Source organism: Trichomycterus rosablanca, chromosome 5 (assembly GCF_030014385.1).
Source record: "Trichomycterus rosablanca isolate fTriRos1 chromosome 5, fTriRos1.hap1, whole genome shotgun sequence".
Classification (NCBI taxonomy): Eukaryota; Metazoa; Chordata; class Actinopteri; order Siluriformes; family Trichomycteridae; genus Trichomycterus; species Trichomycterus rosablanca.
In genome coordinates this window covers 10,808,827-10,836,251 of record NC_085992.1, presented here as the reverse complement: position 1 = coordinate 10,836,251, position 27,425 = coordinate 10,808,827, and the positions used below count along the sequence as shown (strand labels likewise).

The 27,425-nt window shown below is 39.2% G+C and overlaps 2 protein-coding genes across 2 annotated transcripts; one reads left to right on the top strand and one right to left on the bottom strand.

Annotated features, from left to right (window-relative positions):
• Positions 1-6,821: 6,821 nt before the first annotated feature.
• six1a (SIX homeobox 1a) lies at positions 6,822-7,668 on the top strand. Its single transcript, XM_062994882.1, has 2 exons — positions 6,822-7,381; positions 7,487-7,668. The coding sequence occupies exons 1-2, from the start codon at positions 6,822-6,824 to the stop codon at positions 7,584-7,586; spliced, it is 660 nt and encodes a 219-aa protein (XP_062850952.1). The 3' UTR covers positions 7,587-7,668.
• A 6,033-nt stretch (positions 7,669-13,701) lies between these two features.
• Positions 13,702-25,276, bottom strand: ppm1aa (protein phosphatase, Mg2+/Mn2+ dependent, 1Aa). The gene is made up of 8 exons (XM_062995692.1): positions 24,949-25,276; positions 22,274-22,549; positions 21,650-21,943; positions 20,737-21,015; positions 20,432-20,549; positions 19,419-19,530; positions 18,970-19,027; positions 13,702-17,978 (listed from the first exon to the last, which is right to left on the bottom strand). Exons 2-8 carry the CDS (start codon positions 22,529-22,531, stop codon positions 17,949-17,951), a joined length of 1,149 nt encoding a protein of 382 aa, XP_062851762.1. The 5' UTR covers positions 22,532-22,549; positions 24,949-25,276; the 3' UTR covers positions 13,702-17,948.
• Between the last annotated feature and the right edge of the window lie 2,149 nt (positions 25,277-27,425).

The window sequence follows — 27,425 nt, the reverse complement described above, 5'->3', positions numbered from 1 at the left end:
CATCTGCAGCCACAACAGAGGACATGGAGAGAAAATACAGCAAAAAGAAGAAAAAAGAGGACAGAAATGAAACCCAGAACAAGTCTGGAACAATGATGCACAAATGGGACCCCACCCCACCAACTGGCACTGCTAGCATTGGATTCAAACATGTAGCTTGTATCTTGGGCAGCTTGCTCATTTAGAGCGGTTCTTTTGTGATGGCCAAAAGGTGCTACAGCACTGGATTGGTTCACGGGAAAGAAAAAGTGCTGACAGAAACCAGGCTAAAGTGAGCCCGGTATCAAAGTTTCAACAGGTTCCCAACAGAGGAGCTGGAAAATCTGTAAGAAAGAAACCATGATAAAAACGATTTCACCTGGAGCAAATTAACACCCAACCAGGCAATACCAGATGATTGTCAGTTCAGAGGAGCTGACTCGACAATCATCTGTGGCTCCATGCTCCCTTTGCCAACCAAAAATGACTAGGCAGGAGGAAAAAATTGTGTAATCATTTTCTGTCAGCATCATTGACACTAAATGTTTAATTGAAAGGGCAGTTGTAGCCTAGCGGTTAAGGTACTGGACTAGTAAGCAGAAGGTTGTTGGTTCAAACCCCACCACTGCCAGGTTGCCACTGTTGGGCCCTTGAGCAAGGCCCTTAACCCTCAATTGCTTAGACTGTATGTCGCTTTGGATTAAAGTGTCTGCTAAATGCCGAAAATGTAAAATAAATTATTGGACATCGCCGTGTTCACTTTAGTTCGTTTTATCTATTGATGCTACCCTGTAAATGTAACTGTACTCATTAATGTGCCCAACTGATTTCTTCTTCTTTCCTCCTTTTTTACTCCAGCAGCACTGCTCACCATTAGCATGTCAGCTGTAGATCAAGAGCGTCTGGGTTTGGTTCCTCTGCAGACCAACATGACACTCTATAACCTGAGCAGCGCTTCAGGACTTCCTTCTGTTAAACAGGAGTGTGTGAGGAAGCTGGATTATTCCTCTGTACAGAACACACACCTGAACTTCACACACACACCTGTACACTCCGCTACCCAGCACACACGTCCTCAACCACACCGAACTCAGGGGACAGGACCATCATGGGAGCTCTGACCTCAGTAAGGACTTCCTGTCAGCTGCAGCAGATGTATGGAGGGAGAAGTGCAGATGATATGCATGGACAAAGATGTGACTGACCTCAAAACCCAATATAGATGTAATATTTTAATTTGTATACAAATTTTCTGGATTTTTCCCATTTATCTCCTAATCTAGTCATATCCAATTCCCCATTGTGAAGCCGCTCTATTTGCACAACCCTCTATCTGATCAAGGAGTGACAGATTATCACACTCCCCCTCCGATATGTATCAAATCAGAAGCCGCTTCTTATCACCTGAATACAGACAGCACCGTAGACACGTAGCCACACCTTTAAATAAAAACATGGCAGACTCCTGTGCTGTTTGTTTTCAGCAAGTCTTCAAAAACTCTCCCAAAGCTACAAGAACTCTTAGAAAGTTTTTAGCAAAATCTAGCTACATCTCAGCAATAAAACTGTAAGATAAAAAATAAAACAATAAAATTCAGAAGAAATGATCACATTGTCTCTGTGATGTGTATTTTTTCTACACTGAGCACAACCTCAAATCAGCCAGGAGGTTCAGACTTGAATGTAACTGGGTGTTCCAGTAGAATAATTACCCAAACAAACATCAGAACTGGTATTAATAAATATATAAATAGAATAGAATAAATACACCAGACTAACTCACAGTGTTTGGAAGTCTTGACCTCAAAGCTATGACTGTGAATATGTGAGCTTACTAAAAATCAAAGGCAGTCAGAGTGGCTGAATGATTCAACCACAGTTGTGCCAGAAGTTTATTAATGACAAGCTTTATGTTCTGACATAAAAGAACAAAAATGTGTATTCCAGTTACTCAGTCCAGTTACTCAGTCAGAGAAAAAGAACAGCTGCACAAGTTAAAATCTCAAGACTCCAGTAAAATCATTTGACTACAAACCAGAGCCTGGCTAACCATCATTTAAACATTTAACTCAAACACCTCATGCTAGCACTGGTTTCCACTGAGGTAATAAATTAGCATTGGCTAAAAACTGAGAAAACTGAGATAATGAAACAATATGAAACTAATATACAAACAAAAAGTCGAAATATGTCAACTCAGCTCAATGCTATTTTTTAAGAAGAAGGTGCTGAATGGTGTCCTACGACAGTGTATTAGGGCCACTTTAAAGAAAAATATTTTTTAAAGTTTCGATTTCGAGATTAAAGTCGAAATGATTTCAAGATTAAAGTCAAAATGATTTCGAGAATAAAGATCTTTAAGTTTCGATTTCGAGATTGAAGTCAAAATGATTTCGAGAATAAAGTTCTTTAAGTTTCTATTTCGAGATTAAAGTCAAAATGATTTCGAGATTAAAGTCAAAATGATTTCGAGATTAAAGTCAAAATGACGTGTGCCACCGGTGCGCTCGGCGTCTGCGTCGTCGCCAGTACCTCAACCAAGCCTTATGAACTCGTACGATAAACTAAAGCCGTATGGCACCGCTATAAATGGTTGCATTGATGGGTTTAGTCATCATGTCATGTGGATGGAAGCGTACAATACAAATAACCACCCAAAAAAAATAATCGCGAGTTACTGGATAACCACAGTAACGAGCTTTGAACGCTGCCCTCAGCACTTGCACTCGAAATAATTTTGACTTTATTCTCATAATCATTTTGACTTTTTTTCTCTCTCTGTAGACATCTCAGAGCACCAACATACTGAAATTATTGATTTGTGGTGTCTAAATATCCCCTAAGTATGACCTATCTCGAGTAGAGGGTGAAGTGAGCATGGACAGAACTTTGGAGAAGGTTTTGGTGGCCGAGTGTCGAGATGAAGGCAGGCGCTGATCCTGCAGAAACATTCAGCCATGATGACTTGCACATGCCTGTTGATCTGGATCTCATTACGGAGCTCCACTCTTCTCAGTCCCCTTTCATTCAAATAAACATGAGGCTATTTGTGGAGGTGAAAGGTCAAGAGTTTGGGGGTCCAGAGAGAACTAGAGACAGTGGGGGGCAACCAGGCCTGAGGGGAAAATCTGAAACTCTGAATCAGAGTTGTGATGGTGATGAGTGGTGATGAGGTGGCCAGTTTCCTTCAACTTGTACATTCAAATAATTTCAATCTTAAAAATATTTATAAAAATTTGTTTTATTTGTTATATATTTGTTTCTTTTTTAAATTACTGTTAAAATAAGTACCACTGATTTTTAGAAACCCTCATTAAAGGATATATTCACCCAAAATTAGATTTTATTTGCCCACTTTATGGGCAGACCTCAGAGGTAGTGAGCTAGTTACAGAGCGACCACAAATAATAATCTTTCATCTTTATCAATAAAGAAATCTTAAGAATGAATAAATCACAAAGTGATTAATTATTATTATTAATTGTAATTATATTTATTTAACAATTTATACAATACATTAAATTAATACATTAAAGTTCCATTTTAAATGTCCAGCTGTTTGTATGTCCAGGCTTCTTAGGAAGCTGGGGTCAGAGCACAGGGTCATTCAAAACATAAAGACCCTGAAAAGAGCAGAATAAGGTCCTTGCTCAAGGACCAGACAAGGGCTGCTTGGCGGAGCCGGATCTCTCTGATTGATAACCAAGAGCCAAAGCCACTCAGCTCCCTGCACTTAGACACAGATCACTGATTATGATCTGGATGTCCTGCTCAACAAGCTTCCACAAAAACATCCAATCCCATCTAACTGATGAAACTCAAACCATCATGTTCTTTATGATAATCTGAAGTTTAGACCTGAAGTGCTGAATCATTTTGGAGCAGAATGAATCCTAAATGACTTAATTCTGGTTAAAAGATGCACCGACTATTAAATGGAAGTCATTGTTGTATACTAAGTAGTGCACTAGATGGGATTTACTCTTTCCATAGGAGACTACAGTACGACAGACGATTTGACATTCATATTTATTGGTGCAAAGCTTTTGCACATACTAGCTGCCCAAAAGGTTCACTTTCATACTGTGGACCCTGAACACTGGGTTTTTGAGTAACAGAGAGGATGTGTATCTAAGGAAATGATCTGGTGTGCAATAGCCTCGTAGCTGCAGTGCAACACTGAAGAAGTGAATGTGTAACACCTAAAAATGTTGGGGCTGAAAGAATGCACAGTGGTTCCTTTAATGAGGGCTTATTAGAACTTTTCGCTGAATCTAGCACAGCAAGAGCAGAAAAATGCAATTCATGACTTTGGTCCTAAAGTTTAGGAAACATTCTCATTTATAAAGGGACACTCGTTAATGTCAGATGTAATATGACTGATTTTAAGAACAGATATTGCTAGTGAAAAGCAAAAATACTCAGTATTAATAAAAGAAAAAATATAGCATAGTGTATGTGTAAACATTAATTATTTATTTATTTAAAGTATCTACAAACCCTATTTCCATAAAAGTTGGGACAGCAATGGAAATGAAAATTAAAACAGCTGATGCTTGTAACATCTTCCCAAAAAAAGTTGGGACTGGGGCTTTTTACAACAATAAGGATGAAATCATGCTTGTGTTTAAAAGGTGCATCCAGGAAAGTTCTAGTCCTTCATGAGCAAGGATTGATTAAGACTTACTATTTTGTCAGCAAACAATAAACAATTTAAAAACAGCTCAAATTGCTCAATGATTTGAGTGTATTCTCCCTCTACAGTGCATAACATTATTAACATCTTCAAGGAATCTCTGCATAAAGGGCAAAAGAAGAAAATAACTGGACTGGTCATGATATGGTGGGGGGAGGGTATTTTGTGCCCATGGGATGGGTATCTTGCACATCTTTGCAGGCATCATTGGTACATTCAAAGGAAAATGTGCTGCTTCTAGATGATTTTAAAATATGACGATGCCAAGTCACCTTCAGCATGTGTTATAACAGCATGACTGCAAAATCAGTGAGTGCCATCAGGCTATCTAGATGGATCTGCCTACAGTCCAGACCTATCTTATACTGAAAATGTTTGATGCATTATAAAGAACATAATATTTAATACAGATTAAAAATAATTTCTAAATCATTGCTTACTATTATTCAAAGCATTTTAAACAATATCCCAACCTTTTAATGATTTCTGAAACTGTTCTTTTTTCTGTAACTAAATGATCCCCCCCCCCCTTCAAAAAACACTCAGAAATATAAATAGGGCAGTGGTCTCTTGCCAAGGTCAAAACCTAAACATTTACTTATGCTGTAGGTCTGGGTGATCAGATAATAATCCAAAATCAACAAAATATGTCTGTCATTAAATTCTGCTGAAACATGAGTGACACTGTCCACAGTGTCCACATGTTATCATAGGCTTAGCGGCTTTAGTTCGTGCTCCAAAAAGTTGCTTATCCTTGGACAAAGAAAGAGCAGAAGCAGGAGCAACCTATGTAATGTGTGTGTCTCCAGTTTCATGTTCAAGGTTTCCGCCCTCAGTTGCTGCACACTTCAGTTGTGCTCACTTTACTCAAACACACACATGCACAAGAACAGCAAGATCTTCAGAAATGGAAAGGAACCTTCTTGCTGAGCAGATGATCAGGAGGAGAAACGCTATACTGAGTTAAAGAGCTACACTCCAGACTTGATGACTGAAGCAGCAAGAAACTGACATGATTTTATCTTCTCTGATCCGCTTATCTTACCACACCAACATTCACCAACAAACTTTGATTCATCTTTTCCACAGTTTGGATTTGTGAAGGATATTGTCAAGGAAGATCAAGCAGTAACTGGATCTGTATTTGATATGATCATTTTTGTTTCTCTGAGATTTGTGTGACTGTGTGAGCGTCCATACTTAGAAACAGATCTTCTGTGGAGCGTGGCTTAATAAAATTATCTTCTTCCTACAACATTTCTCATAAAGTTTGTTCTGCGAGTCACCACTACTAAACTATGTTTAGTGAAATGAAATGCATTTCTTCTTTGAAGCCTTGATTCTGGGAAAAACATTTCGAAGGAACATCACAAAGCGGCTTGTCATATTTGTGGCTTGTAATCATTGTATTTTGGAGTTGTTGATGTCATGATTTTATAAGAACTGTTCTTCGCACAAGCTATGCTTTAAAGAACGATTTTTGAGGGAGCTTTTCTGTATGAAGCTTTAATGTAGGATAATCTGATCTGGATATTTTTCCACAGTCTTGATTTGGGAAAACATCTAGGAGAAACATCAAGATAGAATTTGATCATTCTTTGTGATGTGTGCCAATGGGCAAACATTAGATCTTGGAGGAAATACTTCTTTTAGAGTTTTTATTTCAGAAAGATCATTGACATTTTGGAGTCTCAGCTGTTTTTCAGACTGGTGTTCTACTCTATAAAGCATCAATTTGGGGAGATCATTAAAACATTTCTGCAGGTGATTGATTTGGAAATCTGGTTGTTTTGATCCTTGTATATAATCCTTGCATCTTACAGGAATTGTTTCCCATTTGAGCCTTAACTTGGAACAATCAACTTAGAAGAACCTTGACAAGTTTTAGTTTTGGGAGAACATCCAAGCCTTTAATACAACCCTTTGTTATCCACTTATGAAGAAAATACATCTCTTCAGAGATTCTTCTTTTGATAAGAATTGGAATCCTGGAGTCCTTCTGTAGATTAGATTTGTGGAGAATTATTTTTGTTGAAGCAACTTTCTCAAGAGCTTTCAGTTTGGCAAAGATCATCACTTTTTTAAACGCAAAGTTACTTTTCTTAACTGGATCTCTGGTTTGGGATGATTATTGTATAGCATTGTGATGTCCACGTCTTTTTCGTTCTGCTTCACCCTGGAGCAGGTGGCATGTGTCTGTGAGGTTCTTCAGCAGGGTAAAGATCTTGAGAGGCTTGACCAGTTTCTCTGGTCTCTGCCCGCCTGCGACCGTCTGCACAAGAGCGAGTCAGTGCTGAAGGCCAAGGCGGCGGTGGCGTTTCATCAAGGAGACTACGACAAGCTTTACAAGATCCTGGAGAGTCACCAGTTCTCTGTGCAAAATCATGCCAGGCTCCAGCAGCTTTGGTTAAAAGCACACTATACCGAGGCTGAGAAGATACGTGGTCGGCCGCTTGGTGCCGTTGGAAAGTACCGGGTGCGCCGAAAGTTTCCTTTGCCCAGAACCATTTGGGATGGAGAAGAGACAAGCTACTGTTTTAAGGATAAGTCTCGTTCCATCCTGAGAGACTGGTACAACCGAAACCCGTATCCATTACCCAGAGACAAGCGGCAACTAGCAGAGGCCACCGGATTGACTGCCACACAGGTCAGCAACTGGTTCAAAAACCGAAGACAGAGGGACAGAGCCGCAGAGGCCAAGGACAGGTGAACTAATGGTTTTACAAATTGCACCCCAATCAGTGCAGCATTTACATAAAATGGATTATTCTACTATTTTATATTTGATTTTGAAATGTTTTGTACTTCCAGATGTAACAGTGATCTTAGAGGTTCAGGAGTTAAACTGGAACTGTTTCAACTTACCTGTAGCTCTGAGGATGATGACGATCAGCTGTCCAGCTCGATTTGATGATGCTCCCACCATCATACTACACAGTACATGTGATGTTCCAGAGATCATACATGTGTGCAACTCTTCTTTCTCTAAACATGAGTAGCTGAAACACTGTTTACTGTGTAACTGTTGTATCTGTGGCTTTTTCCAGTGACCACTGAATAAAAAGTGCATTGAAAAATTGTTGTGTCTGACTGAAATTATTTATATCAGATTACAGAACAGATAAATCTTTTTTACAACGGTGATATGGGTGTTGAACAACTTTGGTTACTTACACGAGTTGAAGTAGGTTTAACTTGAGTTTTCTTTGTGTAACAATGTGTTTAAAATCTAAAATCATTTATAGTTTGTTTATTAGGATTGGTATTAGTAAAGTTATTATAACTTTGGTTACATTCAAGACAGGAACGGTAGTTACTCATTACACAAGGTTCATCAGTTCACACAAGGTTATGTCGAACACAGTCATGGACAATTTAGTATCTCCAATTTACCTCACTTGCATGTCTTTGGACTGTGGGAGGAAACCGGAGCACCTGGAGTAAACCCACGCAGACACGGGGAGAACATGCAAACTCCACACAGAAATTACCCAGACCGCCCCACCTGGGGATTGAACCCAGGACCTTCTTCTTGCTGTGAGGCGACAGTGCTACCCACTTAGCCACCGTGCCGCCCAAAATCATTTGTGAAGAGCTTTCCTGCCCCCTAGTGGTTAGATTAAGTTTTTATATAAAAAGCGAAGCGAAGAGAATTTAACGAGTCCATAATCCAGCTCCATCATCAACAGAAAACACTGCGCATATATTCGGGACTGGGCTCCAATCCATCACTGAACATCAAATTACTCGCTCGCTTACTCATTCACACATTTATTCTCTCACTCTCTCATTCAGATACTCACCCACTCACTCATTCACACATTTACTCTCTCACTCTCTCATTCAGATACTCACCCACTCACTCATTCACACATTTATTTTCTCACTCTCTCATTCAGATACTCACCCACTCACTCATTCACATATTTATTCTCTCACTCTCTCATTCAGATACTCACCCACTCACTCATTTATTCTCTCACTCTCTCATTCAGATACTCACCCACTCACTCATTCATACATTCATTCTCTCTCTCTCATTCAGATACTCACCCACTCACTCATTCACACATTCATTCTCTCACTCTCTCATTCAGATACTCACCCACTCACTCATTCACACATTCATTCTCACTCTCTCATTCAGATACTCACCCTCTCACTCATTCATACATTCATTCTCTCTCTCTCATTCAAATACTCACCCACTCACTCATTCATACATTCATTCTCTCACTCTCTCATTCAGATACTCACCCACTCATTTATTCACTCTCTCATTCAGATACTCACCCACTCTCTCATTCACTCTCTCATTCAGATCCTCACCCATTCACTCTCTCATTCAGATACTCACCCACACACTCATTCACTCTCTTTCAGATACTCACCCACACACTCATTCACTCTCTCATTCAGATACTCACCCACTCACTCATTCACTCTCATTCAGATACTCACCCACTCTCTCATTCAGATACTCACCCACTCACTCATTCACTCTCTCATTCAGATCCTCACCCACTCACTCATTCACTCTCTTTCACTCTCTCATTCAGATCCTCACCCACTCACTTATTCACTCTCTCATTCACTCTCTCATTCAGATACTCACCCACTCACTCTTTAATTCAGATACTCACCCACTCACTCTCTCATTCACTCTCTCATTCAGATACTCGCCCACTCTCTTTCACTCTCTCATTCAGATACTCCCCCACTCACTCATTCACTCTCTCATTCAGATACTCACCCACTCACTCTCTCATTCACTCTCTCATTCAGATACTCACCCACTCACTCATTCACTCTCTCATTCAGATCCTCACCCACTGACTCATTCACTCTCTCATTCAGATCCTCACCCACTGACTCATTCACTCTCTCATTCAGATCCTCACCCACTCACTCATTCACTCTCTCATTCAGATCCTCACCCACTGACTCATTCACTCTCTCATTCAGATACTCACCCACTCACTCATTCACTCTCTCATTCAGATCCTCACCCACTGACTCATTCACTCTCTCATTCACTCTCTCATTCAGATCCTCACCCACTCACTCATTCACTCTCTCATTCACTCTCTCATTCAGATACTCACCCACTCACTCTTTCATTCAGATACTCACCCACTCACTCTCTCATTCACTCTCTCATTCAGATACTCACCCACTCACTCATTCACTCTCTCATTCAGATACTCACCCACTCACTCATTCACTCTCTCACTCACTCTCTCATTCAGATACTCACCCACTCACATTCACTCTCTCATTCAGATACTCACCCACTCACTCATTCACTCTCTCATTCAAATACTCACCCACTCACTCATTCACTCTCTCATTCACTTTCTCATTCAGATCCTCACCCACTCACTCATTTACTCTCTCATTCAGATACTCAAAACACAGCTTTTATTTATTCAAACTCAAACTTACATTTCACCATCATCACTGAACTCACATGAGCACCATTCAGATTTCAGTAACGTGGGTGTGGTTGTGAAATGGTCCACCATTATAATTTATCAAGAGACTAGCATTGGTAAAAAAAAATACATGTAATCTCAGTCACTATGCAGCTATAGTTAGGAGTCGGCTATTTTAGATTAACATGGAGCACCATCCCCTCAGAAGTAAAGGCAGCAGAAAAGTTGTGCTGTCAATCATAGCCACAAATTTAAACTCATTTAAACTTTGCCCAAAAGTCCAACCAGTTTGTTTTTTGAACTGGTGACTGACCCTCAGGTATAAATCCTGGTGTGAATGAAACTCCGGATGTTAACAATCCCTCAAACAGGAATGAATTTCTGACTGAAATGCTTGGTCTTTGTTTACACAAGTATCTGAACTCATTAAAAGCATCACAAAGGTAAACAAATCATATTGTTCCAGTCACAGAAGCTTGTGTAGCTTGTGAAGCTTCAGCATAACAAGTCTGGTGTTACTGGCCACAGCCAACCCAGCTTTTATCAACAATAAACATTCACACATTCAAGCTAAACTAGTAAGAGAAACTTAACATGGTGCAAGGACTCCAACCTGATGAGATCAAGGAATCCTGTACTCATTGTGTGTGTGGCAGCCTTTAAGCTTATGGCAATATAAAGCTTCCTTGTCTGTGGTCAGTAGTGTAGTGAGTTCCTCCATACATGTCAAAGCTCCCTGGAGAAATTCACTGCTGTCTGGTGGAATGAAGTGGTCAGCAGCTAAGCTTGTGTTTTGAAGGAGGTGTGTGCTAATCTGCAGCCCTTCAACACCAGCATAGGGTGTAGAGGTCAACAGTTAGCGTGTACAGGGGAATGGATGTATCCAAATTATGTGTGGGGGGTATGTCAATGTAATTTAAATTGTGATTCTATAATTGGGTTGGTTGGGTTATCAACCTTTCAGGTTCCTCATAAGTAGAATGCAGGGGCTGTGACGATACTTCAAAGCATCAAAGATGTCCAGTATTTTTCAGATTGCACACGAGAATCAGTAAGCACCATTGAACAATCAGTTTAGAGAAATGGGAATAATGCTGATGTAGGAAATGTTCCACTTCTTATGGTCAGCACTGGAGGATCATCATACCTTCTGTGTTTAACTGAATCCTCGGAAAGAAAAAATTTCTGGATCCTGGAGATGAAAAAAAACACATCACAATGGAAAAATAAATAGAAACATGAAATTGAGAAGCATGAACCATAAATGAACCAACATCAACCGTCATCAACTTCTCAAGATGAACATAAAAAGCAGGAAAATGCGGATGAAGCAGAAAATACAATCAAATGTTCTAGCTTGCATGTTCACACCTTACTTTTTTTTAAACATTGGAGCGCCATGGATTTTATTTACATGCCAACACAAGTACATTATGTTTTAAAGACTGGGCCTCTGGTATGGAGTTTAAGGAATGTAGGTGCACAGAGTGGCCACAGGGGTGGGCAGGGTGGTGAAGGTACAGCACACCTGATTAGCCACCATGGATGCCAGACCACAATTGCTTGCATTTAGGATGAATCAACTGATGAGAAAGTTTTCACCCAGCCATTGATGGGGTGTGGGGTGGAAACCAAACCCCAATGACAAACATTTGAGTGTCTATACTTGTGACTTGATACTTGAGATGTAAGGAGTGATAAATCCACCTCTCTAGCGCCACCTCTGTACATACCAGAGAAGCAAAACAACTGAGTCATTGAACACACAATAGTTAAGAGAGGTCAGTAATTACCAGTCATAAAACATTTGATGTTCTGGTAAGATCTTTACTCTATATGAAGACAGTACTATATCGGTTCTGGTATGACCATCCACAGGAGCTTTCTGGTTCTATTTACAACACTTATTTGTATTTGGAAAATCAGAGCCTGGTCAGTCGACTGCTTTTTTCTGGCCCAACTCAGTGCTTCCATCCTGGCAACAGAAGATCTGGTACCAATGCTCTTGCTGTCTGGTTCTATTTGCAGTTACATTTGGTTCTAACTGGAGCTCAGTAGCTCAGCTATGGATCCACTAATCGATGCAAGACTGCAAAGCAAATGTCAACAGATCAACAACTGAATTTAAAATTGTAAACATGTTGGAAAAATCCTTACTTCTCCACTGATATTTTCATTTTATTTAAAATGAAATTGATGGCATCCCAATTATTTAGAAAAGTAAGCAGTGAATGAACACAAGATTCCGCCTGATTTATTAATCTAGTCAATAAAACATTTGAATGTTTTTGTTAGTGCACAAAGACTTTTGGACGACACTGTGTATAACACCATGCTGTTATACATGAATCCAATCTACACTCACCATCCACTTTATTAGAAATACCTATCAGGTATGTACGTTCACTGATTATTTTATACTTGTTATACAGATGAAAGTTGTAGGAAAACAATTAATGACTGTAGTCCATCTGTTCGGGTGGTGGATCATTCTCACAACTGCACTGACGCTAACCTGTGTTGTGCTGCAATGTTGTTGGGATTTTTAAACACCTTAATATCAATACTGGGAGAATAGCGCCCCAACCAATATAAAATATAAAGCAGAAGCATTCTGTGATCGGAAAGTGTCAAGATCCCTTTCCATTGATAAAAGGGGTAAAGAGGGTGGCAAAGTACACAGAGCAACAGATAAACTACAGTCATACATCAATACCAATAAGGTAGGTGTAGCTTATTAAATGGCCAATGTATGTAGAAAGGAAGCTAATAAATTGGTTGGTGAATGCACATCACTTGAAATCATCACACAACATGATATTGTTTACGTTTATTTCTTCATGCAGGTAAAAACGAACACAAATTTTGCTCCGATGCAAACCATCATCATGAAAATATGATATAAAAAAAAAATCTAAACAAACCACCAATATCTCAAACTATAATGCTGTTTTATTTGTTAGAATTAGCACATAATTAATTAAGAGATTAATCAATGGTTTCCATCCATAACTCCATCTGCCTGCCCATCCATCCATCCATCTGACAGGAAACTGGTTTTAAGTGGATATCTGACCATGATCTTGTTGAATATCCCACTTCAAAACACTATTCTGGGAATGCCTTCCAAAAGATTTTGCAGCATGTCTGTACCATTCAGCCAACCCATCCAGCATTGGTGAGATTAGGCACAATGTGTACTGAAAACGCCTGACTTACAATGAACGTTCCAATTTTGTGCACAGGGCCACAGTCATGTTGGAATAGAAAAGTGCCTTTCTCAAACTGTTGCTTTAAAGTTTAAAGGATATAGTTGACTCTGTGGAACTGGTTTACACCTAATGGCAAGGGCTGTGGCAGAAAGACTTGAGTTTAATGATTAGCATTAATTTCCACATACTTTCGGCCATAATCGTCCACACAAAAATGACCTGAGATTGAACGAGCACAGAATGTGGACCTGAGCGATTCCAGTCTTCTGATCTAAACCTACAGAGAAGCTGTGTGGTGAGCCAAAGAGCTGAAGAGTCCAGAATCTAGCATCCTGAAGAATCTGTAGAAATTCTGGATTGAAAACAGTACGAGTGCTCATAGTGTGTTATAAATGCTTTATTCGGGTCAGGTTAAAAGCATTTACAGTTTCATTTTAGAGTCATCACATGACAAAAAACCTAAACAAAAAACCATACAATTAATACATTTCTGCTTTTTTATAATGTTCCCCTCACCATTCAAGCAATTATTACAAAAATATTCAGGTATGGAGGCACCACTGATAAGCGCCATCACAACATCCAAACATATGAAGCTTCGTGTTACGCTATTAGATTGTCAGTTTTATTAATACAATACAAATTTGGGAATTTTTTTTTATAAATCACCCTGTGAGGTTTAAAAAAAGGGCACAACAACTCCAACAAAACAACAAAAAATACACTGACTGATCATTCGGTTCAAAAAGAAATCCTATTATTAACTCAAAACTCTTCCTAGCAAACATTATTATTATTATTGAGGTTTAATTTATCAGGAAGGACATAGAGACAATTTAGCCACCAAAATGTCCAAAATAAAAAAATTAAAAATGGAAATAAAATATCTATAGTACAGTAACCTCGAGTCACGTTCTGTCTGCAGAAATTTAATCTACAGGTGTCATACAGCACTGGGGAGGAAAACATGGAATCAATCAAATAACAATCAATACGACCATGAATCAATCGCGCAGTCTAGCAGCAAACAGTGTTCAGACATGTTCCCAATTTAAAAAACAAAAAAACAACAACAAAAAAGTCCCAGAGCTGAGGAACAGATAGATACACACTCCCAAAGTCGAAAATTGCTGTGCCTTTGTTCTCTGCTGAAAAGTTTGATATATAAAAATTATTTCAAAAAAATGAAAGAAAATAGAAAACAAATTGACTTGAGGAACACAGAAATGAATCTGCAGGACTTACGGCGTAAATTACAAATAATAATAAAAAAAACTCTTTACAAACAAAAGGAATTCTGCAGGCGCAATAATACAGAGCCATACACCAAAACACTTGCACCCGTACAATCACCAAACACAACAAAAACAAACAGCAGCCAGTCTAAGCTTGCTCTAGGGACACATCTCAATTGAGTTACAAGTGCTCCCTTGTTCACTTCGCCTTGACCAAGCTTTACTGGATCATTCCGGTATTCTGTTCGATTCTGACGTGTGTTACATGAGGGTTCGAGCTGAAAATCATGAAGCACTTGAGGAGCAGGTTTAATGCCTAATGTCAATGTAGAGCTTATAAACAGCCATACTTAAGAGGGGGCGTTAGACTCCCCTATTAATCATCCCAAGTCAATCTCACTTGCACTTAACAGCCTTCCTGAATGGGAATGTTGATCTGATGAAAATTCATACATGTTTGTATTGCTAAACTGACTTTATTAAACTGCTGTGCCATGACAAACCAGAGATACACACACTCAAGCTCGAGTGTAAAAGACATGTAACTTGGACTCGCTTTGCACTGCACTATGAGTTGCATCGTTAAACGTTTTCAAGCAATATGTGTTCGTACAAAGGATTTTAATGGGGAGCAAGTTCAGCGAGCACAAGCTTTTGTATATATTACAGATGACGATTAACCCCACTCTCCCCTTACACCTCCCGTCCCATCCCGTTTACATATGTGCTTTAAGTTTGTTCCTAACCTTAGGCCTACACATGTATTTTATGGCAGTTTTGGGGGTGTCAATGGTTTCTGCAACAAGTCTCTTTCTGTGACTGAATGATTAGCAAACAAACTTTTTCTTTGTTCTATTGTGGGGTTTTCTGAAAAAAATCTGCTGAGTAAAAAATCTACAGATGGCAGCTTGGATCATGAATTTAACTTTGTCGCACGGCCTCCACTGATTGTGATTGACTAAAGCCACATAAATACGGAATTGTACAGTGGTCTCATCGCCAAGATTAAAAGAAAAACTTCCTGACTTTGGCAAGGAGACCACTGTTTTATACAGTCTTGTGTACTGCGTTTCCTTAAAGAAAAAAAAAATCCACATGGGATGCACAAAGACAAAACTAAATCAGCCCTGTATTTTACTCTGTGTGCTGCTGCCTTTTTCTCTAAATGACTGAATTCTGCACTGTGTGAACATCACTGCACCTCATCGCAACAAACTTTCCATTTAATTTACTATAAAACAACAAAACATCATGTGGAACAGTGAGGTAAACAGAAACACAGTGAGCAGAACCAGCTCAGAATTCAGAATAGAGATTCGCTTGCAACTTCTTTGCTATAGGATTAATTCATTTTTGCAATGAATATGATGCTAATCTGGCAACGATGGTGTTTATTAGTGGTTGTTTTGTTATTACACTTTAATAACAACATTTTTAGGCATAACTTGCACTTGTATATCATGAGGGGACCTCAACGACAGAACACGAAAACGCAGAGTATACAAAAATCCGCAATAATAAAATATCAGTGTTGAGATCTGTCTGGAAATGTAGCATAGGCAAAACATACATGGGCATGGGCACAAACACATGTGAGCAACGTTTCAGCCTAACCTGGTTTGGGAACAGTTCCAGAATAACTGTCTTTCAAAAATAATATAGACAAAAACCACCAATACTCAAAGACGCAGGGTTACAAAACTGGGCATGAACACACCCACACACACACACACACACACACACTTGTGCCCATTATTGAAAACCGAAGGAAAAAAACCCAGATGGATTATTGAAAAAGCTGCTGCTCTGAGCCCATCATTTACCCGTTTCATCAAAAATTGCAGATCAGGCATGTGTCAATCATCATTTATATGATAAACCGCAATATTTAACCCACATGCTTCATTTGGAAGAATGGAGTCCTAATTATGTCTAATATGGGACCTGTCGCACCAAACTAATCAATGGAGACTTCACAAGCCTAAAAAACTGCACTCATACCCTCCTTACAAGCTACAGCTACATGGCAGAACATGACCAGGCAGGGGCCTTGTTCCTATTCTTTACCAACATAAAAAAAAAAACAGAATACACAGTACTGCAAAAGAACCTGTGTCCCGAATCCCACCGAGAAAAGATGTCATGCACATCCAACGTCGTTTATCTAGGATAAATCTATTTATAATCTGTTCATCAGGGTGTTGATGCTGTAATTAAACCCTGCCAGGACGTCAATCAGATTATCTATAGAATCAGAAAAATAATAAATATTTTAGGGGCTCTTTAGGGTTCTGAGTGCAGAATTATTAACCTGAACGAGTTAAACAAAACCCACCTAAAACTCCAGATTCTGCCTGTTGCTCAGCTTTAAACCTTCAGCAGAGATATAAACACTATTTTTACAGTTCTCAGAATTAAAATTAGGGTGCTCAGGTGGCGCAGTGGTAAAACACACTAGCACACCAGAACTGGTATCTCACAAGATCGAATCTAAACTCTGCAACCAGCAGGCCGGGCGCCTATACAGACAATGACTGGCTCACCCATAGGGCTGACTGATGAAGGAGATTTCTCATAACTGATTCAATTACGACCTCTGCTGGCTGATCAATGGTGTCTGCTCAAAGAGGCGGGATAATAGAGATCAGTGCATGATTCTGTGCGCGTTACGGATCTCCGTATGAACCAGTCTCATGTTTGTGCATGTGTCAGAGTGGGCATGTGTTAGAGCAAATCCTGTCTGGGTAGATGCCAAGCAGGCTGATAGCAGAGCTAAGATTTAAACCCGGATCTCAGGTGGTGGGCCAGCGTAAAAGACTGATGCGCTACTCAAGCACGCAATATGGTAAAATTATTGTAAACCACAATAAAAAGGTTTAATGGTCGAGATATGTCATTGTAATCTCGGCACATGCCTCATAGGAAATGTTTTAAGTAAGCGTCAAACCTCAAGGGAACTGAATTCATTCCTACGACAAAAAGGCAGATAGTGCAGAAACATTTGCTCTATTTTTCTATTCTTTCCGAATTTATAATGTTTAGGTTTGTTTTTTTTTTTTTACATTTAATAGGAAGCTGCATTTGATACAGGCTTTTTACAATTGCACTTCAAAAACAAATATACAAATACACGAGAAAATGTGAATCAAATTAATTACAGCCCAAAAAAAAAAGAATCAGAGGATCATCAAAAATAAAAATAAAAAAAGGAATAAAAGTCCTGGTGTGAGTGTAGAGCTGAGTGTAAAGGGACGATGTTGATCCAGGTGAAGGAATGAACCGTTCCTCCTGCTGCCCAGGGTCCGATGGGTCCGGTCAATGTGTGTGAGTGTGTGTGTGTGAATGATAGAAGTCGGAGATGTGGTGCTGAAGGTGTGTGGGACGTAAAACGCTACCACACGTCATCGGGCGATGCAGAGTCCTTTAGTGAGAGAGAGGAGGGAGAGCAGCCAATCAGACGCCACTCAGCTTCAAGTGTGTGTGTGTGTATGTAAGTGTGTGTGTGTATGTAAGTGTGTGTGTGTTGTATAAAAATTATTACATGAATAAAGTGAAGTGTTAAAAAAAGTAACACCTTGAAAAGCAATACTGAACAATAATGTATGGTTCATTTCCACACACACACACACACACACACACTAGCTCCCAAACAGCAAGTAACTACCCAATCACACTGCTGTGATGTAAAAATCAGTGTTGGCTATAAGACCAAGGTCGTTTCCACACTAGAATTGTATAATCTGGCCATCAGTATCACCATCACCTCTGAATTGTTTGTACACAGACCCGGTCCACCCAAAATCATACATGATGTAATGTTTAGTGTTATCGTCATTGCTTGTCAGAGCATGTCCTTATTTTGCTTACCACTGACCAATCACTTTGCTAAAGCCATGCACTTACATACAGAGATAATGCATTTTAGGATTGCTCAGATGGCGCTGCATGTCATGATCAACCCCAACACCACTGCTGCCATAGGTCTGGTCTGGCTGCTGGCTGATTGAGGTATCTATAAGAGCAACTAAAGAATACAGAGAGTGTTCGGTGGAAAGCAGTGATCGGCAACTGCACATGGGTCAGTATGGGTGTTTTCCATGTGGCGAAGGGTACATGTTGCAATAAAGAAATTAGGAATTTTTTGAAACGTCTAACGTCTGAGGCGGATGCTGAATCACTTGCCACATAGGTTTATTTCTGCCAAGCAAATCAAACCCAAATGGATCATACCAAACAGTTTTGTGTTTAGGTTCATAAATATATGGACGTGAACAGAATGATTGGGTTGAAAAAGGCACAATTTTCTTGAATGTACTGTTAATATTATTCTTTCTATATAGAATGCAGTGAACAAGCACACATGCTTTAGCACACACACACACACACACACACACACACAATGGTATACTCACTGTGTCCTCACTCCTGTATGGGTTGAGTTTGTTATATACTGCTTCAATGACGCTCCGTCTATAAAAAAAAAAAGTCACGTCATATCAAAGTATTACACTTTCAAAACTCTAACCCACTGAGACCTGGACCCCACAAATGATCTAAAACAGGGTTTTTCAAACTTTTATTCAAGCGACCCACATTTTTTTCACGACCCAGGCAACACAAACAATGCATCTTACTCTCTCTGTACAATCTGGTTCCACAAGTTGTAACATAATGCTTCCACAAGGGGGAATTCACATTCAATTTTATTTCATTGTTATTATTTTTCTCTGCGACCCATTTTTTCCGGCTTGCAACCCTGATCTAAAGGGTTCCTGTGGTATCTGGTACCAGGACATTACCAGCAGGTCCTTCAACTTCTGTACATTGCAAGGTTGTTTGTGTTTGCGTGCTTATAACTCACTTGCTGGCCAGTTCTCCTCCGGGCGGTAAGTCAGGAATGCTCTCTGCTGCTAGCGTTCTCATCACTTGTACAAGATCTGGAATACCATCCTCGTTCTGCTTCTTCAGGATCTCTACAGAGAGAGAGAGAGAGAGAGAGAGAGAGAGAGAGAGAGAGAAAGGGAGGTCAGAGGATAGCCAAATTTGTTTGTTTATGGGTTTAATGCCATTTTTACACATTGGTAATGTTGCTCAGCCAAATAGATCAGGTCCAATTCTGAATGTAGCACATCCCTAAAATAGATTCAATGCAGCTGCACTGTTCGGACACTAGAGGTCACTATCAAAGAAACCCTACACTTTATTCAACTCCTGTTGAGCACCAAAGTATTTTTCATTGGCTGTATGACTGTTCACGTGATCAATAATGGCTGGCAGCATACAATTAGCACTGCGCTAAAATATGAATAATTTTCGTAATTTTGCGTAATTTTCTATTTTCTCCAACCATTCCCCCCCGATTTTCTCCTCTAATCTAGTCGTGTCCAATTACCCTGATTGCATCCTCCACTGATTCAACCCTCCACTGCTGACTGAGGACGCTTCTTAACCGACACATGCCCCTCCGACACGTGCTCAGTACAGACTGCATTTTTCACCTGCACGAGTTGAGTTCATGTATACCAATCAGCACTGTGCACGGAGAGCCACACCCTGATCATCATTATTCCTCAGCCCTGTGCAGGTCCTATGATCCAGCTTGCCCCTAACCCTATGAACATGCCAATCGTTGTTCATGCAGCTGCCCAGCCCGATACCCGATACCATGTATTCGAAAACTCAGCTCTGGTGTGCTAGCGTATTTTACCACTCCGGCCAAGAAGGTCAGTTTTAACAAAACCTAGGCAGCTAACAGAGAAAGTTAAGATAAAATGAAAGTACCTGGTGCTGATAACCTTTTGGAATTCTGTTTATTTTTTATGTCAGGCAGAAAAGACATCGTGGGGATCCAGTAAGCATTAGCATTGTTCTCACCCTCTACTCGATACTCCAGGAATTTGTCAAGTTCCGCTTCTTTCTTCACAGCCTCTGGTGAAACTTTCGGCGCCCCACCAAAACACACCAGCACCACACTCATGTTGTCTCTGCTTCCCTGTAATTATATATATATTTTATTTTTTTTACACATTTTTACTGCCTGAGTGCTAAATAAATGACAATTTTAATAAAATAATCAGTGGGTGATATACTGTAGGTGTTGCATTCACTACAGTGCAGGACATTTATTTTAATAAAAATGACCGGTACTGAATGTATGTGGGTGGTGTTTTTCTCCTTACCTTGTACAGACAGGTGTCGACAATTTCATTACACACACTCTCCAGATCGTCAGTAACCTGCAGTCGGGAACGTACAAAGTCACAAAGCTCCTCGTTGGTCATCACGTCCCAGATTCCATCACAGGCCAGAATGATGAACTCGTCCTCAGCTTCACTGCGCTCAATAGCGTAAACCTCAGGTTCAGGAGAAACCAGCTGCTCCGTCGGCCCTTTACCGCTTACACACTTATAATCAAAATCTCCCAGAGCTCGGGATACTGCCAGAGAACCGTTCACACGCTGCAGGCAGAAGGACAGCGAGAAAACATCAGGTCAGACTGAAATCAACACATTATGTGACAAAGAGAGACCACTTCTGTCTGGCTTTTCCCCGATTCTGAATCTGCTGCTGCGTGCCCAACCCCCTAACGTGTTCAATCTGTGGCCGCTTCTTATCACCTGCCAGTGTTAGTTTCTCACACAGAGCTGTATTGTGTATGAAAAGCCACACCATGTGACCCCTTCCCCCTACTAGCGCAGGCACCGGGATCAGTCCTAGAGATCACATATCGCAGTGGCAGAGGGAACAGACACCATTCAGGCTTCCCTCACTTAAACCATGCCAGGTTGGTGGTCCTGCTGAGATTTAAACTCACAAGTTTCAACACTCTGCAATGGCGTGCTAGCATGTTAGACCACATTTTTAATAGGACTAATAAATGCTTGTTTAAAATTATTAGTATAGGTAGGCACTACTGCTTTATAGGTGGGGTCAGTACTTCTAAGAACGCATGTCACAGCATTTGATGTGTAATTTGGTATACAAATGTTTTTCCTTTATTGTAGATGCTTAATAACGTAATAACGCTTAATAACGTTTGATACGAGAGTCGCAAATACGACTGATGGTTTGAAGGCTTGAACCACAACTCACCTGGATCATGACAGAGCCTCCTGCATTCTGGATTCGCTGTTTCTCCAGAGGGTTGCTGGGTTTGTGGTCCTGTGTGGAGAAGTGAACCTTGCCGCCTCGGCTCAGCAGACCCCGCGAGTCGCCGCAGTTGATTAGGAATATACGGCGTGGTGAGATCATGGCACCGACGGCTGTAGAACCGCTTCTGTTCCTCTCTGACATCTCCCTCATTTGTTCATCAATCTGCAGGAATCCTGTACGGATCCCCAATTTAACGCTCTCCACACTCGGCTCCTCGTCCCCGCCTTCACCACCCTGGAGATCACAGGAGAAATGCTTTCGAAATAAACTGACTCTGATTCTGTCCCGATCCAGTCGTATGCAATTCCCCAGATGTATCTCCTCTACCCCAACCCTGAATATATTTTTTCACTGCTCTCATTGGTGCCACATCCAGAAAGCAGAAGCTTCAGTCAGCTTTAACATTTTCAAATTTCTTGGACTTCAGCATCCAAGCTTTTGCAAAACCTGACTGTAAACAGGGACAAACATTTTGGTGGTTGTTGGATTGTGTGAGATCAATAACAGGTTAATGTTTGATCTTAACTACGATGGGAAACCGTTTGGTGCTTTCAGACGACCTACCTGGAAGTCCGGGTTGCTGGTGATGTGCTCCAGTAAGTGTTCACAGCAGTAGCGGGCGACCTGCGAGCCGGCGTGACCATCATACACAGCGAAGAAGGACCAGGGTTCGAGGCCATGTGGAAGGCCGATCACGGCTGTGTGAGCATCCTCCATCTCCACTCTCCAGCCCTGCATGCTGCTCACGCCATATCGCAGCCCGTTGCCCTCGCCGTGAACGTTTTGCTTCTCCATCTTCGGTTTGTCCAAAAATGCACCCATTTCTCGTCCGGTGTTTATCTGGGAAACAGGAGAGAGGGGAAGAGACGCAGAATTAAAGAATGATGATGGAAAACTATTATGGACGATCACACAATCACAGTACAACCACCATGCTTTACTGCTGCTATATTGTTTTTAGTATGAAATGCATTACTGGATTTTTGCCATAAATCCAGATGCTTTTTTGCAAATGTCCCTAGTACTACCGAAATTTGTCTGGATGGACTGATGTATATTAAGATTCATCTAAAACATAGGCAACACTGTCCAAAGTCAAGCAAGCCTTATATCCCCATAGACTTAGAGACTGTTGTGCAAGAAAGAATTCCTGCTCTGTTTTTTTTTGTTGATGTGATCAGCAACAACTTCAGTCAAGCTTTAAGATGCCAAATTTCTAGCATCCAAGCTTGGTGGATGATTGTAGTCCATCCTTATCACTAATTATACTATTATAACTATTATAGAGCCTTCTACACCAACAAATAAATCAAAGCTACTGTCTGTTTATTTTTGGCCAAGCAGATCTTTAGAAAACCCACAATAATCTAGTAAGAGAGGATATGATTGCAATCCCAAAAGTGATATTAAATACACGTCCCTCAGAAGTTTTGACCTCTACTGTATCTATAAGTTTATGATCAATCCATCTACCTACCTTCTCATCAGACCATCCAACCATCCAGGTTCTGTGCAGAAATCTGTTAATCTGTTGTCTGTTAATCTATAGATAGGTTCTCTATCCATGGTACCCTTTTGTAGAACAAACTGTCTGTGCCCTCACTGTTCTAGTCTCACCTCTGATATTTACCACACTGAACCCCTTGCCAGGTTCAATTACACACTACATAAATACATAGTGTTAACTAGTAACTAGCATTACTGCACATCAAAAATACATTTTGGGCCAAAAGTCTGATGCCACAAAACTGACATGAGTTTCAGCATTTCTAAGTCTTTTGTGTGTTCATATTTACAACAGGTAAACAATGGCTGCAAATGTACAAACCATAATGATCTTTCTGATCAAGCACCTGAATAGAGAGAATGCAATTTGGGGAAAGAATAGAAAAGGATGTGGTCACTTTCATAAATGTGCTTTTCCATAGTGTTAAATGCTAATTCCTCAAAGATTGAACTGATTGGTCAGCACAGCATAGCCCATCTCTAGGTTATCTGGTACGTCCAAGTACAGCAGAGAGATGCATTGTTCACACCTCTCACCACTGAACAAGGGCTAATACAATAAACCAAAACCACAATAATACAATATTATAAAAACATCTAAAATGACATCAAAATTATAATTTAATTGCAAAATAATGGCATTTGCATTTACATTTTCCTCACATTTGCGAGTCACTTACACTTTCAGCCAAAGTATTTCCTAAAGTTCTTTATATTACAAACAATTCAGTGAGCAGTTCATCTGTGCAGCTGGTAGAGTGGGTGCACAGTAACATCAGAACATGCCAAACTCAAAAAAGACAAGGCAAGGTTGGAACCCAGGTCCTCAAGACTCAGGAGCTGTCTGGTACCCACAGTGCCTGTGTCAAAGAATCATTCACTAAAATAACATAATTAGATAAGATAAGAACTTTTTTTATTTTGCATTTTATTAATAACTATCTTATAGGACTCACTAAAATAAAGCTTAATCAGTTAATCAAATGTTACTTATTTCCACTGAAGAACATTGTTAGTAAATAAATTAAAAAAGTATTTAAATAAATTATTAAGATTAATTTAATTGAACTTTTTCCATTCTTTCATTTGCTCACAATTTAATGCATTACGTAATGTTGCGTTATTTTTCCTACCCATATTCAGTCAAACCCCGCCCTCTAATCGCGGATTAGCTGATCCTGCCCCGCCTTCTGGTTCAGGATTGGCTAAAACCTGATGATAACTGCGAGTCCATCCCCGCCAGCCAATCACGTCTTAAGAGGCAGGGTTCGTCAAAACGGGTGGGAAAGAAAAACAGGTCGTACCTTAGCTTTAAGGTTTCAGACACTTGACAGCTGAAATGTCAAAACTAGACGATGTCGTGAAAACTGAACTCAGAATAATTGACATGTTAGTAAATAATCAGTCACGATCAAGAAAAAACCCCACAAATCAATCAATACAGATAAAAATACAAGGAATAAAAGGAAGTTATGTAAACTGTGTAAACAAATAGCTAAGCGGCTAATGCTAACCTGACAGGCCGTTCGACAGTAAACACTACGTTAGTTGATTTAATGTTATTATTTATGTTGAAATAGCGGCTGCTGGATTGCCCGTGTGCTCAAATGAGAAATCAGACTATCAATCCGATTACAGTGGACCTTATTTCTTGCCTATTCCAGGCCTGTCAGGCTAGCTGTTAGCTTCCCGTGCTAGCTGTCTCAACAACACTAAATAAGAGAGAAACTTACCGAGACTCCAGTAGCAGTGAATCAGACTGTAAGTGTAATAATCAGATGTAATGAGAAGATCTGATTAGGCTGGTATTTTAATTATAGATGTGTGTGTATTAAGGAGTGTGATCAGATGGAGAGAGAGCAGATCTCCCCGCTGTGTGTAATCCACTGATCCATGATGAACGTGTTGAGGAGATCAGAGTGTGAATCTAATACCGGAACAGATAGGATTATTATTATTATTATTAGACTCGATCTGTGTACAAATGTGACGGTAAAAGTGAAACCGATTCAGTGTGTTCTGTTCTACACTCTCCTGTACATCATAAACACCTCCAGCGGGCTCTGCAGGACCCGGATGTACACCCCACACAACTGCGCACTTCAAACGATGACGTCACCCCGCTGCAGAACCCGGATCTACATTTCTGTAGCGCTTCATCTCTGACTGAATTATGTGATAATAATAATAATAATAATTCACCGTGTCCATGTGAATAAAGCCACCAGCATTACAGTGATGGCGAAGTCTCGGAAACTCTGTACAGATAAAAAATGAGCTGATCATAGAATTCGGTTGGTGATGGGTTTGAATCACAGCGTTGCTATCCAGTATCCAATGATTATGCTAATTCTAATTCTACCCACAAGCATGAACATAAAACAGATCTGAAGGAAGATCTAAAAAAAAACCCTGACATGAACCTAAAGGTGCTGGAATACACAGTCAAGCCTATGTACATCAACATTGGCTTAGAGGCTTTTTCACAAGACAGAAGCAAAAAGAAGAAGGATTTTGCAGTCAGACGATGATCCAGTCAGATGGATGTTTGGAGGAAAAAAGTTGAAGCATTTAACCCTGACAACAGTGTACCTGCTGTGAAGCATAGTGGTGGTAGTATTAAGCTCTGGTGCTGTTTTGCCATGGAATAATGAAGGAAGGTTATCTCAAAGTCTCAAAGAGGCAACTGGATGTTTTAGCAAGACAACAAAACACACACACACACACACACACACACACACACACACACATTAGAACTGGTTTTGGAACGAATGAAGTGCTTGGAATGGTTTTCCAATGTTTTGAACTTAACTCTGTTCTGTGAACTGTCCTGAAAAATCTAATCAATGCCATAAAACCAACAAATGTGGTTGATCTTTACCATATCTGTCAAGTAGAGTGAAAACCTGGAGTCTTAGAAGAAGCTTGTTTATAAAAATAAAATGAGCTAGTTGAGGTAAAAGAAAGAGTGTCAAGATAATATTACCAAGTTTTATGGCTGCTGTCTGTATACTGACCCATTTTTGCCATGTTGTTAGAAAAGTACTCAGAAACTCAGAAACACAAACCAGAATTTGAAGTTTGTTTTCAGTCCTGCACTTTAAACAATAAAGATTATTGTAAATAACTTCTGTTATTCAACAATAATGATGAGGATAATAATAGTAATAATAATACTACAGCAATAATGATGATGCTAATAATAGTAATAATAATACTACAGCAATAATAATGATGATAATAATGGTAATAATAATACTACAGCAATAATAATGATGATAATAATAGTAATAATAATACTACAGCAATAATGAGGATGCTAATAATAGTAATAATAATACTACAGCAATAATGATGATGCTAATAATAGTAATAATAATACTACAGCAATAATGATGAGGATAATAATAGTAATAATAATACTACAGCAATAATGATGATGCTAATAATAGTAATAATAATACTACAGCAATAATAATGATGTTAATAATAGTAATAATAATACTACAGCAATAATAATGATGATGATAATAGTAATAATAATATTACAGCAATAATAATATTGATAATAATAGTAATAATAATACTACAGCAATAATGATGATGCTAATAATAGTAATAATACTACAGCAATAATGATGATGCTAATAATAGTAATAATAATACTACAGCAATAATGATGAGGATAATAATAGTAATAATAATACTACAGCAATAATGATGATGCTAATAATAGTAATAATAATACTACAGCAATAATAATGATGATAATAATAGTAATAATAATACTACAGCAATAATAATATTGATAATAATAGTAATAATAATACTACAGCAATAATAATGATGATAATAATAGTAATAATAATACTACAGCAATAATAATGATGATAATAATAGTAATAATAATACTACAGCAATCATGATGATGCTAATAATAGTAATAATAATACTACAGCAATAATGATGATGCTAATAATAGTAATAATAATACTACAGCAATAATGATGAGGATAATAATAGTAATAATAATACTACAGCAATAATGATGATGCTAATAATAGTAATAATACTACAGCAATAATAATGATGTTAATAGTAATAATAATACTACAGCAATAATAATGATGTTAATAATAGTAATAATAATACTACAGCAATAATAATGATGCTAATAATAGTAATAATAATACTACAGCAATAATGATGA

What these genes read in the sequence shown, in the direction of transcription:
- six1a (XM_062994882.1), top strand. Translation starts at nt 6,822, where the DNA reads ATGTCCACGTCTTTTTCGTTCTGCTTCACCCTGGAGCAGGTGGCATGT. An exon ending in GCCGCAGAGGCCAAGGACAG is followed by an intron (nt 7,382 to 7,486) that starts GTGAACTAATGG and finishes TTGTACTTCCAG; the next exon opens with ATGTAACAGTGATCTTAGAG.
- ppm1aa (XM_062995692.1), bottom strand. Translation starts at nt 22,531, where the DNA reads ATGGGTGCATTTTTGGACAAACCGAAGATGGAGAAGCAAAACGTTCAC. An exon ending in GGAGGAGAACTGGCCAGCAA is followed by an intron (nt 19,028 to 19,418) that starts GTGAGTTATAAG and finishes TTTTTTTTATAG; the next exon opens with ACGGAGCGTCATTGAAGCAG. An exon ending in CATACAGGAGTGAGGACACA is followed by an intron (nt 17,979 to 18,969) that starts GTGAGTATACCA and finishes CTCTCACTAAAG; the next exon opens with GACTCTGCATCGCCCGATGA.